Source organism: Genypterus blacodes, unplaced genomic scaffold, assembly GCF_046128005.1.
Source record: "Genypterus blacodes isolate CSIRO-AG114 ecotype Tasmania unplaced genomic scaffold, CSIRO-AGI_Gbla_v1 ptg000112l_1, whole genome shotgun sequence".
Lineage (NCBI taxonomy): Eukaryota > Metazoa > Chordata > Actinopteri > Ophidiiformes > Ophidiidae > Genypterus > Genypterus blacodes.
In genome coordinates, this window is record NW_027466916.1 from 1,214,595 (window position 1) to 1,233,245 (window position 18,651).

The window sequence follows — 18,651 nt, forward strand, 5'->3', positions numbered from 1 at the left end:
AAAGCCTTTGAGCGGTATCGGAGGTAGACAGACTCCCTAAGGATGCCTCCCGTTGCTACACATAGATACCGAGTGTGCCTGAGGACAAAACCTGTCTGCTCGTGTGTGTGAAGACAGAATGTGTGTGTGTGTGTGTGTGTGTGTGTGTGTGTGTGTGTGTGTGTGTGTGTGTGTGTGTGTGTGTGTGTGTGTGTGTGTGTGTGTGTGTACAGAAGCGGGCTTGACACACTCCGAGAGAGAGCAACAGCCCGCCCGTTAATTATGCGAGCTAATAGAGCAGCTGTTGGTTCACTCTCCTGTCTGAGGGATTCGCAGCAAGACCGGGCAGCTCAGGCTGGACTCTGTGAAGTATGAAGATGGACTCGGCCTGTGCCTGGCCGGAGGAAGAGAGGCGAAGTCAAGAGGGAGAGCTCTGCGCTGGACACGGGCAGAGCTGCTTCAAAGAGCCTGAGGCTTGAAGAGTCTTTCAGCGCAACTCAGCAACATCTTGTTAGGATTAATTTCACCTGCTTGAGGCTTCTCTCACTTTTTTACTAACTTCTGCTGAGTGTTCTTGGGGCCAACTGGTTTCCATGGCAATGTAATGTCCAAGGCAAACTTTTATGTCATCGCGGAGCAGCAGAGTTAACCTCCCAGACTACGAGTTAAGTTAAATGACAAATGAAATGACTGGATGTGTGTTTCCTCCACAGCTGATTCTGGTGCTGCACAATGCTAATGAAGCATGGAGGCAAACGTGATGGAGCACAGCCACATTAGCCGACTGGCAACTCATGGACACATTTGACAACGTTTCACAACACCGCCACACTGTTACACTTACAGGAATATGCCAGTTTCCCCTCATCAGTCAACGGCTCCGACAGCCAGCATACCAAGAGGGGGCGGGGCAAGGAGAGAAGATTGGGCAAATGAGGGTGAAGATATCTGCTGAGTCTTGCATGTAGTTATTCAGAATGATTCATGTTATCATGCCTGTGTTCTACATTGTATCCCAGTCATAATTGCCACATAGGGGATGAATAAAGTTGATTAAATCTCCACTCTTTAAAGTTCCTTACTGTGTCATTGTTAAAAAATCTCTCCTGCTAAAATCAGCACCAATTATATGGAAAATGTGTCGTCAAGTCTGGAGAAGCACGGTCAGAAAGAGGAACCGGCAAGCACAGAAAGTCGGGATTTAATAATGCCTGGCTCGAGGGCCCCGAGTACAGCACATTGACTGGCTGTACTGTCTTTACAACTCCAACACAACCAGATTGTTTGTATTTTTATCCTGCAGTTTTCGCAAGTAATAATCCAATTCAAAAGCTGCAGCCAAATCCCAAATTAAATTCAGATTTAGTTGTGATTCTAAGTCTAACAGTGCTGCACATGTACTGTCTCTAGCTGGCAGAAAAAAATATTACATAATAAATCATAAATGTTTCAGTGAAAATCTTCAAGAGCACAGAGGAGCGTGAGCGTTCAGGCTCTATCTAATGCTCTGGCAGAGCTGTTGGCTTTCTTTTTTTCCCCCTCTTCTGATCCTCTGAATGATTTAAGAACAGTTAACCTGCAATCATTCTATGTCTGCTACTTCCCACAGATAATCAGCGAGGAACAGCATCATTTCCTGTTGCGATTTGAAGGATGTTTCAGACTCCTGCTCACACACACACGACACCCCAGAGATATGAAAGCTTTGTTTTCATTATGTCTGCATCCGACACTTTTGTTTATTGGGTCAGACTTTTGTATGGGGGTCTTTGGGGCCCCCGCTAAGGAAATGAGACACAGACTGCAAACAAACTGTGTTTCTGTGGGCCTGAAGGGCACTGGACCAAGTTTCAGACCTGGAGCTAAAACCCCAGACCCACACAAAAAAAGCTTCCAGAAAAGCTTCCACCAATCAACTCCAACTGGCCCAAAACAAGCTCATAAACACTTTCCTCGGACACTTTTGGGTCAAACAGTGAAACTCCACGATGTCCAGCACGAGTTTGCAGGGATTTAATGCATATCTGGGCGTTTTAAAATGAATACGCTGATCAGAAATAGTGAAGCCAATTTGTTCAGCTTTAATAAGAAAGATCATTTATCTGTGTTTACTACTTAACAGTGGAAGAGGAGCACAGTGTGTGTATGGGAGGGGGGTGTTGATGTTACAGGTAGCTTATGAGAATCGTGAGGGAGAAGAAATCCATAATACATCGATATAAGGCCATGAATGCAAAGCAGAGGGATACTAAGAGACCTAATAGCTTTCCCATAATGCAACAGTCTGCATGCATCTCGCCAGTGTTTGTGTAATGAGGAATGAGCAAACCCGGTAACTACCTTATTTAGTCCAAGTTCAAGTGGAAGGAGGACAGTAGCTGGGAGCTTGGGGATCGGAGGAGATGATAAAGGGTTCCAGGAATTCAGTGCAGACGTGAGAAACGACAACGGAATAGTGAAATGTTCACACGCTAGTGAATGGGTAGAGGAGATAAGCGTGTGTGTGTGCTCCACAGGCCGAGGAACTGCGAGGGAGATGAAGAGAGATCTGTGTGTGTGTGTGTGTGTGTGTGTGTGTGTCAACGGGGAGATGGATTTGAGCGAGTGCTGGGCAACTGGCCAGGAGAGGGCGCTCCTCCCTCAATTGAAGACAGTAGCAACACAAACACACAAAATGCTGAATCTCAATCATATATTATTCACATATATATTCATCAGATGGAGAGACTGATCTTCCACAACATCATCATTATGCAGATAAATCTCGCCTCTACACTGCATCATCAACCACAGTCTCATTTTACATTGTCTTCTACTGGCTGAGCTTCCTTGTTCATTTCTTCCTCTTATCTTACACAGATATGTCAACCTGATACTGGACACCAACGCAGACATTACAAACTCATTCATGAAGAACAAAGACAGCCAAGGCTTTTCCAAATAAAATCAACCTCTCAAACATGCAGTGGATTAAACATGCAGACACAGATGTAAGGATCTAAATGGAGCGCCCCTTCTTTTGTCTTCCTGAAAGGTGTCGGCAGAATTCTTCCCAGGAGATTTTCAGAGTTTCCATAATAATTAGATAACCGTTTTCATAAGTGTCCGGTCTGTCAGAACACCTTGTTCCGAGACCAGTTGAGAGCCGCACCCTTAGGTCCTCAGTATTCACACTTTAACTGCCAGCTTCTTCAGCTTAATCCCACAACTCCACTTCAACCTGTTGGGAAAGTTAAAAACAAATCCATCCATGACAAACTTACTGACAACAAACCTCAGCTGAACTTTTTGTGAACCTCTTCAAGTAGATTTTGTCTCTTGTCTTTCAAACTTTGATACTCTTAAATGACTGCAAATGTAACTTTGAAGTTGCAGTTTGTCTACATGCTCCATCAGACAACAATTTCACACTGTGAGGCGCCTTCCTACAGCACGATCAGGGTCTGCAGCACCACAAGATTAAACTCATAACAAGTTTCAAAGTTTCTCTTTCACCAAGGTTGCCGTGCCCTCGCTGTTCTCCACCAGGTGCGTCTAATAACCGGAGCACTGATGCTTCCTCACCAAAGCACCTATGAAGCAAAGAGAAACCCCAGCTTTGTAAAGCTACTGAACCAAAGAGCAGAAACACATTAGACGCAGAATCAAGCGCATCATCGTTTACTAAATGACAAAAATGGCCATGAGTCTGATAAATGGGTGGATTGATGCGCAGCCAGAATGCCTCAGTAGCAAAAACCAGGTTTTGTTAGTGGGATGGATGGTTTTGGGAGGACCTCGTGCGTGCGTGCAATCACTTAGCAGTCGAGACTCGCTCATAAGAAAGGCAGGAGGGTTATTAGCGGCCGGGTACCTGAGTATATCTCCCTGCTCTTCAATTTCATCAGCAACCTCTTCACACCTGCAACGATGTGAAGAAGCCTGTTAACATTACAAACTTACCCAGCAACTTCCCCCGCCCCAACTTTTTACCCAGCTGTCTCTGAATATGCAAGTGGAAGAAGTTAACACATAAGAATGATAACAATGATCGTTCGTCTCTATGGCGATGCACCTGACACGGCAAACACATTGAGCCGGCGTCTCAGCACAACGCCCGATCTGCTCTGTTCAACCTCAGCGCTGTGTGGAGGGGACAGCTGCTCCGTCCTTACCTGTGTTCCTGTCTGGCAAGATGCAGCAGTGCTTCTTCAGTATGCCTGGCAACACCTTTCAAAGAAAACAAAACAAACAAGGGAAGGGGGGAGAGAGAGAGAGAGAAAGAGAGAGAGAGACTTTAATACCACGGCAGTTCAAAGCAGATAAACGAGGTGGAGCCCACAGGGAAAAACAGCGGCAAGCCCATGCTGTGACCCACAATTACGCAGGAGCAACAGACATCCATTTCTCACATCGATTTGCATTAAACGGGGAGAAACTGCTCCTGTGATTATCCCCAGGCCTTTCCTCTTAAATGATGATCCCTGTGCCGATGTGTGGGATGTTCGTGTTAAACTGTGTGTCCATATATCGGCCCGAGGTGAGGTTAAATGGCGCGTGAGGGGAAAATGTGATGCCCCTACAACCCTGCGGGGGATGGAGGCAAAGATAAAGAGGCTCTTAAACTGAGAAGGGGGGGAAAGGGTGACAATCTTATCAGCCGATCTGGGGTGGTCACATCGACGGGTCGCTTTCAGAAGCTTGCTTTGCTGTATCAGCATCTTCTCAATGCCAGGAAGTTGTGGCAGTGAAGGCAGCGGCTATTTACTACGCTACTCACAACCTGGAGGAGGTCGTGTGCTGATCAATAATGCATGCTTACTGTATCCATTCTGCGGAGAATGGATGATCTATCAAAAGATATGTTCGATATACTAGAACTTCATTTCGCTATCGGCAGCTGATGCGGAATCGTTGCTCTTCGTCGAGGACAGGACGGCACAGCTGAGTATCAAAAAGGGAAATGTCCTGGAATTTTGACGTCTTTGTATGGAGGTTCCTGGTCATTAGTGGCACAACTACACAACATCAGCAGGATGGAGGCCAAAGGAAGGGATTTGACGATGTCTAAGGCAGGTGCGATCAGCTCTTTGTCCTCTCATCTGACTCACAGGCTCATTGTTGTGAAAATTGCTTTCATAAGACACTCCGTACTCGCTCCCTCGCTCCCTCCTTCTCTCTCTCCCTCTCTCTCTCATCTCCTTTTTCCATGTGATAGCATTAACATCCTTTTACCTTTGCACAGTGGTTATCTCCCGCTCCTCCGTCTCTTGGAGTTATTTCATTCCTCCCCTCTATATGACTGAACCGATCAGATAAGTCGCCTGTTTAATTAAAAAGAGGCCCTCAATGAAGGCACCTACTTCAAAAGAAAGGAAGACATTTTAAAAAAGGGGGGAAATGAACTCTAATGCCTCCTCTCTTTGGAACATTCAATGAGCTCCTGATGTAATGCGTCATCAAGAAGCCTCACACACACACACACACACACACGCACACGCACGCACACACACCCATGGTCCTTAGAATGGACCCTTATGGATCCAAAGCCTCGAAAAGCTTCTCAATTGTAAACCCACAGCACCTTTACACTGATTTATGTTGATTTCAAACTAATTATGGATTAACTGCCTTAATCAGATTACAATCAGAGCTTTGGCATGCATGCAAATGTACTGATCGAAGCTTTACACATGAGTTAGCTGCAGAATCTGACCCCGGCGGACACAAACGTCTGACTCAGCTCAGTCATCTCAGGGTAGTAAGACGTCTAAGAGCCAAAAAATTGTCTCTGGTTATTGTGCTCTCAGACAAATGACCCGAGCCATTATCATCAAATGTGGTTAGATATTGTAGTCATTCACTGATCGACACTGAACAATCACAGAGCTGCAACTGAGCGGAACGGCTACATTTTTGGGTTGGAAGGGACCTTCAATCAAACAAGACAGAGCAGCAAGGCCTGTATGACCACACACTCTTTAGTATTATTATTAGTTTTTCATGGTTAATAGCGGAATAAGGCATTTCGTAGGGAGATTTTGTTTGACTTGTAGTGACTCAAACATCTGCATAATGTATAATCATAATTAATGCTGACTGGCAGAGGATTGTAGTGGGTATGTGTGGAAACGGAAGTGTCAGAGAGGCTCCTGCATGTTTCAGGCGCACAGAGCTGTCACTTGCCTCTCATTTACGCTCTAAAAGGATTGGAGCCTTGAGGAAAGGAGTCTAATTTCATGTAAAACGCTTTGAGGCATCCATTTGTTTGGCTTTTTAACATTGTCTTGGGATGAGCGCGACAGAGAATTTGTGTCGCCAGCACACAAAACAGATTTACACGCCACAGAAGGACAAACACACAAACAAGTGGGATTGCTAACCAACACCCATTCCACACAGGTTTGAACGGTCAATCAGATGTTTCGTTTTACTGTTTTAACATAACATGGCATTGAAGATGGTAAACAATCATCTGAGAAAATATAGAATAATACATATATAAACTGTTCCCCGGGGACTCGAGTCCCAATCTCATGTATGAGACTTGGGACTGGAGGCACTCAGACAATAAAAGGCTCCATTAGGTAATGCTGTAGCAGTTTACTATCATGCTCATTCTATAGGCCTGGCTGCCATTCTCTCATGGCCCGAGGAAGTTAAAAAAAGAACTCTGTGCGCAGCGTTCCGCGGTTCTCGTATAGTAGACGCAGTCGCTACTGCTCCAGCTGCATATTATCGCCTCCTTACATCAACGTTTCTAAATGAAGGTGCGCCTCATTAAATGCAAAGGCATATGGGCTGGAAATGCACAGGGGAATACGGTGCAGTGTGCCATTTTCAACAGAGCGCAGGCGACACACAGCCACAAGGAAGCCACATGTACAGTGTAGTAGAGTACGCCGAGCTAGTTTCTAAGATACAAACGCATCAGGCTGAGTTCAAAGCAGAAGAATGGAGGCAATAGATGTCAGGGTAACGTCTGATTCGGATCAAAGCAAACTCTTGGAGAGGAATCTGTCAGACAGCGGTCAGGCTCGGATTCTATACATCATCTGCTTTGTGGAGTCGAGGCTCAAACATTCTTGTTGATTCAGTTTTGGGTCTCGGCTCGAGCTTTACACTGCATCTTAATTTTGTGTGCAGTAATGGTGCTTTGATGAGGTTAGGATAGGACAAGCGGCAAAGAAATAACAAACCTCGCTTTCACTTAAGCACAGAATATTTCACACATAGTGTATTCCCTTCCTATAGCAACAGCGGTTCATCACATATAAATGAGATGTATGAGCTTATCGTAGAGCAGCACATGGAGATTCAATTGAGTGGCCTCTATGTGGAAGTTAAACACACTCTGGGGTGTTCCTCTCTCTCCATCTTCACAACAAACTATTGAAGCTTCTGGGCCTACTTGACATCCTTTTGGTTGTTGTGTTAAATCCATTGACACGTTCTCGGAGTTGCCGGTGAGTCACATATGGTGTAATAGCATCTCTCAGACAAGCAGAAACACTTCTTAGACAGCTGAAGAAAGGAAGAACTGTGAACTCATTAAAGGAGATGAGCAAATGGCCAAACTCACGCTGAACATTTTCAGTCCTGGAAGAAAATTTCCTTGAGTTACGTGAAGGTGCTGATTACTTTTTCACTGGAAGTCCATTTGTCAGTAAGATTGCTCTGTCTGCCACTTGATGGAGGTGGCCTCATGAGTTTGGATGGAGAGTGGCAATCAGAAATGGACGAGCTTGGAAGCTGACGCTCATAAAAATAAAGTTACAACAATAACTCGTCATTGAAGCGTTGAAATTGTTTTGGTGACCAGGCAGGTCTTCAGTGCACCAGAGGTCATTCAATGCTTCTGCACAAGACCAGGGGTGGTGGGGGGGTCTAGAGAGAAGTCAATAAAACACCTCTTACTGATCTACACACACACACACACACACACACACACACACACACACACACACACACACACACACACACACACACACACACACACACACACACACACACACACACACACACACACACACACACACACACACACACACACACACACACACACACACACACACACACACACACACACACACACACACTGTATCGCCACACATTATTGCCGCCGGGCGCAGATATGATCACAAGTGGCAGCGTATAATAGGGCATCTCGACGCCTGTTTTACAGAGAACTAGAGAGCAATCAGTGACCTAACGGGGATCTAAGAGTACGGATGGGAAGCAGACGCACTTTGGCGTGTCAGAGCTCTTCCTGTTTTGCCACCAGCGCGATCTGCTCCTTCAAGGCATCAAATGCAGTGACGTGACCCAAAGCCAAGCCTGGCGTCCTATCTTTATATCAGTTATGCATCTCATAAGCTCAGTTTTTGCTTGTGACTCATTTCTTAGCCAGGCAGATACAGCAGGTGGGGACTCTTCAGTTCACAAGTACCAGGAGAAAGACCGGCATTGAGCTGAAATCTCGCCCATATGTTCCCGGAGCTGGACAAAGACCAGCAGCTCGCACGGAGTAGCATCTTGTAACACTTTCCATGTGCAAAGGCAGAAGCATCAACAAACACAACACACCAGTGAACTGGGCCGTGAGGAGCAGCTACTGTACATCCTGGTCTCTCCTTATCTTAATCCACCAACAAAAAAAAATCCCAAATCTCTCTGACTTTGGTGCACATTTCCAGCCGCTGGTCAGATTTTGTCACACCAGACGATTAATCTCACCGGCCAAACTCTCGCAGAGCAACTCTCCACTATGACTATGATATTCAGCGGCAGCAAACACACGAACGCCTTCCGAGCTTTTACCGCACAAGCATATGGCGTGAGGTATTTAGCCTTTGCGCAAAAGCAAATGAAGAAACCGAGTCGCCTTGGTGGAGCAATATTGCTCGAAGGACAACCGACATTTACTCTAGATTAAACAGCTTGACTGCATTAGGACGATTAAAGCGCTAAGGAAATCTTTGGAGCTTAATCAAATCACTTACACCCGCTCCAATTCAAAAAGATTGTGGAGCCTAGATGGTCCTTCATGAAAGTGGGCCGTTTAATAAGCTGAAATAGTCGAGTTCACCGGGCTGTTTAAGGGTCTGGTAAAGACCGGGTTGTAAAAGTGACTGGGCCTTTAGCCAACTGTAATGATATTAGGTCTTAGAGAGCTGAGATACACTTAAAACTGGGACAAAGGTAGAACAGCATTTACAGCTCGAGTGTATCTCCTTGATTTCCATTCAAAACGATTTCGCAGACCTGCAACTGACATGCGACGTGGATAATCACCTGTGCCGCCGTTGTACCTCTTAAAGGAAAGCTGCTGTTATGATTAAAATGTGGCCGTCTGGGCAGTAATACGAACATAACCGTGGTGCCAGGTTCAAAGTGTTTATATTAATGGCCGTGCAATTAGAATAGAAGAAAGGTTACGGGTAGGATAGCAGCTTGCTAATGGACCTTGTAATGAGTCAGATGTGACTTAGGGCACTGTGGCAGCTATTGCACACTAACGCTGGGAAAATGCAACGGCCCCCCAGCTGCCAGGGAGATCTGCGCCTACTGCAGCACAAAGGTGATTAACTGAGCAGCAGTGAGTGCACAGGTACACAAACACACACACACACACCCACACACTTGGCTCTCGTACATTATTAGATTCAAAAAGCTTGGTGCCATCCATCCTCTCCTTTCCCTCCGCATTCCTGTGCCAAAGCCAAACTATTACAGATGTATACTTGCATTCATCAGGGGATGAATAGAGACATGAACGGAGAGGAGGACGCACACAGACAGAGGGAGACAGAGTGAAGGTGAACAAGAGTGCAAGGCGGGGCAGGGAAAGAGAGAGTGATGAAACCAAACAGGTGAAGGAGTGTAAAGGGAAGTGGGGAGAAAAAGGACAGACAGCAGCAACACATCCGTCACAGTGAGTGAAAACAAAGGAGAAAAGACGAGGAAAAAAAACCTGTTAAATGTTTCAACATTTACTTTTACTCAGACAAGTCAACCTTCAACACCTCCCCCCTCCTCCTCCCCTCCAGCCCTGAAGACCAAAATAACTTTGACACACAGCGCATCATCTTTGCCATGCATCTCCAACAAACGGCTGATGAAAGCCTCATCATGTCAGTGTCAAAGAGGCAAAGTCCGCACAAGCTTCCCATTGACACGTCTGTGCGTCTGCGTGGGTGTACACTGCGTGTCTCGTGCACGCACAGACATGGCGTATCTGACAGCAGCATTGTGGCAACATTTCCTAACATGAGCCAGAGTGAATTAGAATCCAAAAGACTTGCTGAGGGGAAATGACTGTCAGTTTGGTGCAAATTCTTCTATCAGTACTGAAGCGGTACCTTTTAATTAGACTTCTTTTTAAGTGAAGGATTTGCCTGGCGGGATGAATAAAGCAGAGATTGTTTCCATCTTGTATGAATCACCAAGGTTTCACTGAGAGGTATTTGATTAGCCGCCTGGTTTGAAGCCGACTTGGTGACAAAGATGAGATCAAAGGTAGTGCAACCTACAACTGGTAACTGTTACATACTGTTTACTTACATGCCACCTGCAGCCCCTTATGGCCTCCGCTCTTAAGCATAGATACGTACATATGCGAACATACTGCATAGACACGTGCCACTGATTTAAATTGACTAGAAATGCATTTCCTGGAGAAAATGCGCTGCATTTGCACCGAATGGTTAAGATGTGCCTGAAAGATTGAAGTGTGAAGGCCTGAAAAATGTCTGAATGGTTTCTGTACCTGAAGGTATGAAGAAGCAGTTTGAGTGACAGCTAAAGATCAACACCTTTGAAGCTGCCGTTTGTTTATCAACAACAGGTGCAGCCAATTAAGCAGAGACACAGAGGTGAGTCAGTCTGAAGGCAGAAAATGCCTGAAAACCACATTAGGAGCAACTGGCTCTCACACAGAAACTGTAACTGCTAAATAATGAAGAGAACAGAAGAACAATAGTGCGATTACTGGTAGCAATCACAGCAATTACATCTTCTTGCAACTTCCGCCACCGTACTCTAAAGCACTTCTCATCACCTACATTATGCATGAACATGGGACACTTTGCGAGCACCTGCATTAAATGTGCTTGTCGCCAAGGCAGAAAATGCATTTTCCGTGTTTGGATGCTGCACATCTATTCCAGAGACTAGAACATGGACAAGTCCATCACCTACACACCAAAGTCTCACTGCATCTGCTGCCTGTTATGATGAACGTTTGGGAAGGCTTGTATGACTGAGCAGAGTTCAACATTTAGGGAGAATGGGGGTAAAACTTCTCGCCATGGCGGCGAACAGCAATAGCTCCTTTGAGATCCTGGAAGCATTACAATGAATATGTTCCCCTATTTTTAGCACCTCTGTGATTATGATGTCTGACTGTTTGAGCGTTGGCAGCAAGCACTTTGCCACTCGCAGTGTGTGATGAGCGCTGTGTGTTTGCTGTGGATCCGGTGGCAACGCTGAAGCAGGTATTCTATTATGTACAACTTCCCCTCTTTTTTGTGTCACTCAGTCCTGGAAATCCGCCTGCGCTAAGACATCAATACAGGCAACTTCCGCTGGGTGAATCTTAAATATCACAATTTGTCAGTCTAGCACTGACAGGGATGATATGAATTCTATATACACACAAAGAGCAGTTAGCCTTTTCTAATCTTGCAACATTAATCACACATTCAGAGTAATACAAGTCTCTCACTGCCTCAGTAATCAGAAGAACAGGCTCAAGGGAGCTGTGAAACTGCTGTTCAATGCTGTGTTCACAGCACAGTGTTATGTAATATGGTTGCACAGGTCTTTGTGGAGCTCATTGATTCTTACGAAACCTACAAATCATCCAGATTGTCTAACAATTTAAAAATGCCAAATCTGAGTTTGTGTTCTGTCACACACAGACACTGAAGCTCGTCCACCCACAGAGATTACAGTCGTTATGGATATGTGGCAACAGCAGCACTCTGGGGGAGAGCAAAGCTTCTGAACACTCCTTTGAGAAGTTAACCTTGCACTAAGACAGCACTTGCCCACCTGAAATTGTCTTCTACTCTGAAATAAACAAGTACAAGAGCAACAAACATGACGCACACAGCACACATTTGCAAGTGCATGCAAAAGTGATTAGCATGATTATATTAATTGTGGTCACTGATTCAACTAACCGGGTTTGTACAACTTAATTAGGTTTGTCTGGTAAGTATAGATTTTACAATTCAATGATCTCAAACAAATAGAAAAATACATATGCAATGGTTGCCTGCAGTCAAACCAAACACACACCCACTTGTCATCACTGCATACAGCATTTCATTGCACATCAAACATCTGTTTAAGGTGATAAACTCCACTCTTTAAATCCTACCACACCTTTAGTATTTTTAAGAGCCCAGTGTGTGCATGAAGATTGATTAGAGAGAGAGAGGAGGGGAAATACCTTCTTCAGAGCTGACATTCTAGGTGGATCCTCCTCCTTCAAAGCCCGTTCACATGCTGGGGTCCCAAGCCAAGTTTGGAGGGTGCGCAAATCCTAACTCAGCCCCGTGCTGATGCTGAGCCATGAGGCGCCTGTTTAGTATTCCCATCTCGCAGCCACCCCGTCCTACAGCTGCCACGGTCTGCGCATGCCCAAAGCTTTGTTGTCGTTATACGGTTTGACAACACGGGGCGCTCTTGCCTGAGGAGACAGTGAAGACAGAATGCAAAGCTTGTTTTGATTCTTTTAGGTGGAATAAGATACCTCTTTCTATGATTTAAGATTGTTTGATCATCTGAATATATAGCTAATATATATATTATTGATTCGTCCTCCATTTGTATCACATAAGCAGTGCTTGTAATTCGAATGGGAACTTATTTGTTGTTTCAAGTATGGAGTCAAATTCTTCTCTACATCGAAATATCAATGAAATAAATACTCCGTTGTCGGCCGATTTTAGGAGAAGGTTGAACTCATTAAACTGGTCTCTTAACAGAGGTTGATGTTCCGTATATCTTCACATAAACATGGTCTGTTTAAATAGACGATATTATGAATGGAATCCGGCGTGAAGGACCGCACGCCTCCCTTTCCTCCTCCCATCAGGGTGCACTTTGAAGCTGATATGAGAGGGAGCGAGGGTGCAGCTGGAGGAGGCTAAGCGTAGCTGTTTGCAGTCTCTGTTCATTTAAGTTCTTTATGCGTGTAATAAAAGTGTTAACCATCTGACCAGTGATGCGTTTAATGTCTCCTCCGGGGCGAGATGCTATTAAGATGTAACAAACTGGCTAGTTAGCAATCCCAGCGTGGCTCTTAGCAAAGCAGCTACTTAGCCCGCTACTTTTCCACTTTCTAACTTCATCATTCCAGTGTGCTTCGTGGCTTCACTCGGCTAGATATTACAAAATGGCGCAAAGGAAAGAAGGTGAGCTTATGTTTAGGGCCACCTGCGACGCAAGCAGTCTAATTAAGAGGGGACGTGGTGCCAGGTTTCATACAAATAGCTACATAGCCACCCAGCTAGCTAGTCAACTCTCGCGTCACTTCATCCTCGGCTGTAAACAAATGCACGTGTTCCACTGTCACAACGTCAATATGCTCTGATTTCAATCTTTCGTACAAGAATCCACGTCATATTGCACATATCTACATGATCGATATGTGCCTTTAGAAATGTATTGATGAAAATATTAAATAAAAAGTTGTTAAGTCTAGCTTTAGAAGACTGGTCTTAAGTACAGTCTTGCCTTTTGTGTGATGTATTTTATATGATCTCATGTTTAGACATCCCCATTTAATAGTTTAAATATTTATTTTATGGCATACACATGACCATCAGGCAGCAGCTGTTCTTTTAGCATAATTTATTTCTGTTTTGTTATTCATTTGTGTGGATGGCGTAGGGCTCTTGCTAATATTTTTCTGATATCTGATTTTTGTCATCTTAATCTTGTTTCCCATAGTTTTTCGATCCAAAGTTCTCCACAAGCTTTACCCAGCAGCTGCCAAAGTAGAGAAGGAGCCCAGTCCGCCACAGGTTGTCGAAAAATCTGCATCTCAGGAGAAGAATATTACCAGCTGTAAGTTCACACTTGTAGTTCAAGTTGCATAAGTATTTGTATTCCATAGTTTCTCTTTTACATTCATAGATCAGTGACAAAACAGTGGATTCAGCTCTTAGATTGAGAAGCATAACCCTCTTTTATTTGCATTCTCTGACTCAGGTGATGGAGGAGTGCCAGCTAATCCATGCAGGCGAGTGTACACAGCCCTCCTGCCACCTGCAGACTACAAACCGAGTTTGGAGAGATCAGTCACACTCTCCCTGCCAAAAAACATAAATACTGCTGAGGACGCAGCTGGTAAGATGGCTATAATCTTACATTTATTGACTTGCGGCGTGCATTGTAAAGCTGGGAGAGATTTACAGCGCAGGGTTTCTCCAGGTTGGCTGCCTCAGGTATTACAGAACACTCTCTGCCACTCAGGGGAAACAGGCACTGATAATTGCGGTGATTGCCAGCGGCAAGACATTGTACCTTGTTAGCATCGAGGCAAATCGTGTTCAACTCTTAAATAACTTCCACAAATTTGACACTTCACAAACAATACATTCATCAAATATGTTCTTCGTTAAACTGCCTTCACACTGGCTCAGCTCTGTGTCTCTGATTTATTGGCTATACCTGTTGTATATAAACCAATGGTAGCTTTAAAGGATTTCATCTTTAGCTGTCACTCAAACTGCTTGGAACTTCTTCATACTTTCAGGAAGTATTCAAACCATTCAAACATTTTTCAGGCCTTCACACTTCATTCTTTCTGGGACTTTGTCAGCACTCTGCAAAGCCTTTCAGCATTTGCAATCACAGCGCATTTTCTTCTGGATATTCATTTCTAATTGATCTGACCTGAAGAGACCTTGAATGCAGAGCAGATTTATTTTGTATGATTCTGCTCTTCTTCTTCTTCTTCTTCTTCTTCTTCACTGAGAGCTGACTGTTGACTGTATGATGTAACACAGACTGCTGCTATATGGAGGTTGATATTGTGATCCTACAGGAGCTGCTGTAATGCCAAGGTGAAATGGTTTGACCTCACAGTTGGCTGCTGCATTATCTCTCTCTCAATGCCGTTTCTTGACAAACCCTCACACTGATCAGGCAGTCATAACCTGGCTCATTACACAATTCTCTGTGCTCTTCATCTTAAATGCAGACCTCTTCCCATCTGACAAGCATTTTGTTTGACCTTAGTGAAATGGAAGATCCTCTTTTGGCTCAGACAGTGCAGCAGTGCCCAGCAGAATGCATAATGTGGTTAAGTTTAATTAATTACCCTTGTTGCCCTAACGATGGATTGATTTTTAACTCATTTGATTTTATGGGCACAGAGCCTGCACATCTTTGGACTTGATGTTTCTTTATAAAAGCCAATTTTATGTTATAGAAACAGGAAAACAACACCCATTTGCCGCAGTATAGCTAATTTTAATGTCCAGAGTCTAAATTAAATCATATTCATCTGCTTATTTGATTGCATGATTATGATGATGATATACAAGTTATTTTACATGTTTCTCCATGCCTACATTGCAGTGGGTGTCCTTCGGAAACACACATTTCCTGGGCTAAGAAGGAGCTGCTCTCTCCGAGTTATCGTGCAAAGCTGCTGTGTTCATTCCCTGATTTTAGTCTCTTCTAAATTTGTTGATAACTACTGTGTGACAAATGTGGCCATTAAGAGGAGCAGTCGGGCTTAAACAAGTCTTCTCCTTCTCTTCGCCGAGCTATGCACTGACATGTGATGCTCTGCTCCATATCTAATCAACCCCAAAAGGTGGGTAAATAAAGATCACAGGGCTTTAAATTCAATTCATTAAGCTTATTTGTAAAAGCTGTTTGCCATGGGTATTTATAACACCAAGAACAAAATGACAGCAATCTAACTTTGTCTCAAATAGCTTCTCAGTTTTGTTGGTGGTGGTTTTTTCTCTGCCACTTTCTGAGCTGCATTGTGCAAATTTGTCCCATTGCTTCCTTTGGTAAACAAATCACAACCAGTTACACTGTTTGACTTCTGAAACCCTCTTGTGGGGACGAGTGAGGAACCTGCTCAGCCACTTCTACATGGATTGCTGAGGATAATACCAAACACACATCATAAAGTAAACCTGACAGAGCTTCTTCTAATGACTAACCAAGAGTTTGCTGTCTTGTTGCCCACAGAGGATAGCAGTCATGAGAGCAGCGAAGAGCCTGAACAAGAGAAAGAAGAAGAACTCCAAAGAAGGAGGAGGAGGAAGAGGAAGAGGAAACTCACCCCATCTGGAGACTTGGTGAAAGATGGATCGGGCCAGGGTCAGATCCCCTCAAACCAAGGAGGAGAGCCGCTCAGCCGGAACAAAAAGAGGAAGCTGAAGAAGAAACGGCACAAAGAAAAGCTACTCTCCATGGGCCTGGTGCCCCGGGCTGCTGCTTTGGAGTTTACCTACAAGAGGGATGGAGATGAAGAGGAAGAGGAAGAGGAGGATGAGAGCAGAGCCGCTGAGGTGTCGGATTTCCTGAGGACAACCATGGAAATCTACATGTCAGATTGTGAGTATTGAGCAGAGATTGGGTTCTTCTGCTCTCTGTGCTGAAGCTTGTAGCCAGAGCCTTGGAGTTCCCTGTGGAGATGTTTGATGGGGTTTCCAAATGTCGTTGCCTTTAACTCACAGCTCTTCTTTCCTTCCTCCTCCAGCCTCGCTGAATGTAGGCGAGCTCCCTACTCAGTCTGAGGCAATGGAAAACCTTCTGGACGACATCACCGGTGGACGCAGGCCCACCTCTGTCCTGAAGCAGCTCCACAGCCTCAAGACCCTCGTCCAACAGAAAGAGACGGACAAACTGTCCAAAGCTCTGGAGGAGCTCCACAGTGCCTCCTGCATGTCTCCAGGTGAGTAACGCTCCCAACAAACTAACTGAGAGCGGGACATGATCTATAAGAGCTGATTCAGGGTGGAATAACGTTGTGGAAAGTTAAATGGGATCCCTGCTGAGAAGCCTGCAGGTGTGACTTTGACGCGTCACTGCTGTGTGTATGCTTGTTGGTTTCTGCCTCAGGCTTCTCACTGACCTGTTTCTGGCAGGTTAGTACTTGCCCCTGTCTGTCCATGCTTGTCTCCTCGTCCATACGCCATGTGATCATTGTTGTTCACCTGAGCTAACCTGCCTTTACTTGCCTCCATCCGTCTCCACTTGTGTGTTCCTGCCCTTAATTTGCTGCACTTGCGCTGCTCTTGTCCATGTTGTGTCTCACACAGGTGACCTCCACCTTCAGCTTACCAACATGCCTCAACTTGTTCAACTCCATTAAAATCCAAAAAAGTGTCATTGGTCCCTAGACACCTTTTCACCTCTGTGAGTGTGTGTGCGCACGCATCTCCTCGCTTGGTTAGTTGGCTGCATAATAGGATTAAGAGGGAATTTGTTGCTGTCTGTGTGTGAGGGAGAAAGAGAGAGATGGAGGTACAGAAAGTGAAAGGGGGACACAGTGGGAGACGATGTGTCCAGCCGAGACTCAGGCCACTGCCATGTAAGTCACCACAAAGTGAAGCTTGTCTCTGCCTCGGTCACCTTGACAACACAAAAAGCAGTTTCCTGTGTCATAAGCGGAGCCCACAATAGAGCCTGCCTCTCCGTGCCCCCCCCCCCCCCCCTGCACCTCCTCCACAGCTGCTTGAAGCCCCACCAGCCCTGTACTGTGTGAGTCATGCATCACTACACTGCAGCGCCGCTTTCCATCAGAGGAGCAAAGTCTTCACTCAGCCTGAAGCAGAAGCGTTTGTTTCATTTATCTTCAATACATCAGCGTGGTGGACGTCAGGGGTAAATAGCGACGGTTAAAGCAGCATGCTGAGGTTTCATTTGATCCACTGGGCCAATCAATGTGTCCCTCAAGAAGTCCTTCAGGTCTTTTTCACAGGTCACTAACCCACTCTGTCCACTCGTGCAGTAGAAAATCAATTGACTTTGGTCTGAAGCACATCTTAGTTCTTTCCTTTGAGGATATTTTATTGGACTTCTTCTGGCCTTGCTGCCCTCTTTGTGTTCATTTGATGTTCTGCATAGATCCACTGAAAAGCCCTTTCATCCATAATTAGAGGTGTTACTCTGCTCAGGGGAGAGAGAGCGATGAGACTTGGATTTGTTCATCAGACCCCGAGCGTCACTCAGCGTTACTCTTTCAGCTCCGTCAGCTGTGACTGAAACCTTCCTCTCTGTCTCTTGTGTTTCAGAAGAAACCACTGCTGTCGTTTCTCTCCTGCGATACTGGATCACACACATCCTCCCCATGCAGAGCGACACAAAGCCTGCAGCAACACACACATCAACGCCATCGCCATCGTAAAGGATTATTTGTATCATGCATCATTCATTTGGGCACCAGTATTGTGTAACAAGGCCTCAAAAAAGTTCTTTACTGAATAAATACTTGTGTTTTTTTACACATCTTTGTCTTGTGCATTTTTATTACTCCTGACAAAACAAAGCCTGTTAATCTTGGTCAGGTGAAGTCACACACACACACACACACACACACACACACACACACACATCCATCAAACTTCACTCAGGTTGTCACACTAAAGACACCGATCCTGTTCAGACTGAAACCACATGACAGCCAACAACCATTCAGTGGAACAGAAC

At 45.0% G+C, this 18,651-nt stretch overlaps 2 protein-coding genes across 2 annotated transcripts in view; one reads left to right on the top strand and one right to left on the bottom strand.

Annotated features, from left to right (window-relative positions):
• dlgap2a (discs, large (Drosophila) homolog-associated protein 2a) overlaps positions 1-12,433 on the bottom strand; it is a 118,449-nt gene extending 106,016 nt beyond the window's left edge. Inside the window, exons 1-2 of the mRNA XM_076161684.1 lie at positions 12,416-12,433; positions 4,134-4,188 (exon numbers count right to left, since the gene is read on the bottom strand). Coding sequence (XP_076017799.1) covers positions 4,134-4,188; positions 12,416-12,433 — 73 coding nt within the window. The remainder of the gene's footprint in view (positions 1-4,133; positions 4,189-12,415) is intronic.
• A 630-nt stretch (positions 12,434-13,063) lies between these two features.
• erich1 (glutamate rich 1) lies at positions 13,064-18,424 on the top strand. Its single transcript, XM_076161677.1, has 6 exons — positions 13,064-13,382; positions 13,921-14,037; positions 14,182-14,319; positions 16,186-16,554; positions 16,700-16,894; positions 18,237-18,424. The coding sequence occupies exons 1-6, from the start codon at positions 13,364-13,366 to the stop codon at positions 18,347-18,349; spliced, it is 951 nt and encodes a 316-aa protein (XP_076017792.1). The 5' UTR covers positions 13,064-13,363; the 3' UTR covers positions 18,350-18,424.
• The last annotated feature ends 227 nt before the right edge of the window (positions 18,425-18,651 follow it).

What these genes read in the sequence shown, in the direction of transcription:
- erich1 (XM_076161677.1), top strand. An exon ending in GGAGAAGAATATTACCAGCT is followed by an intron (nt 14,038 to 14,181) that starts GTAAGTTCACAC and finishes TCTCTGACTCAG; the next exon opens with GTGATGGAGGAGTGCCAGCT. An exon ending in TGCCTCCTGCATGTCTCCAG is followed by an intron (nt 16,895 to 18,236) that starts GTGAGTAACGCT and finishes CTTGTGTTTCAG; the next exon opens with AAGAAACCACTGCTGTCGTT.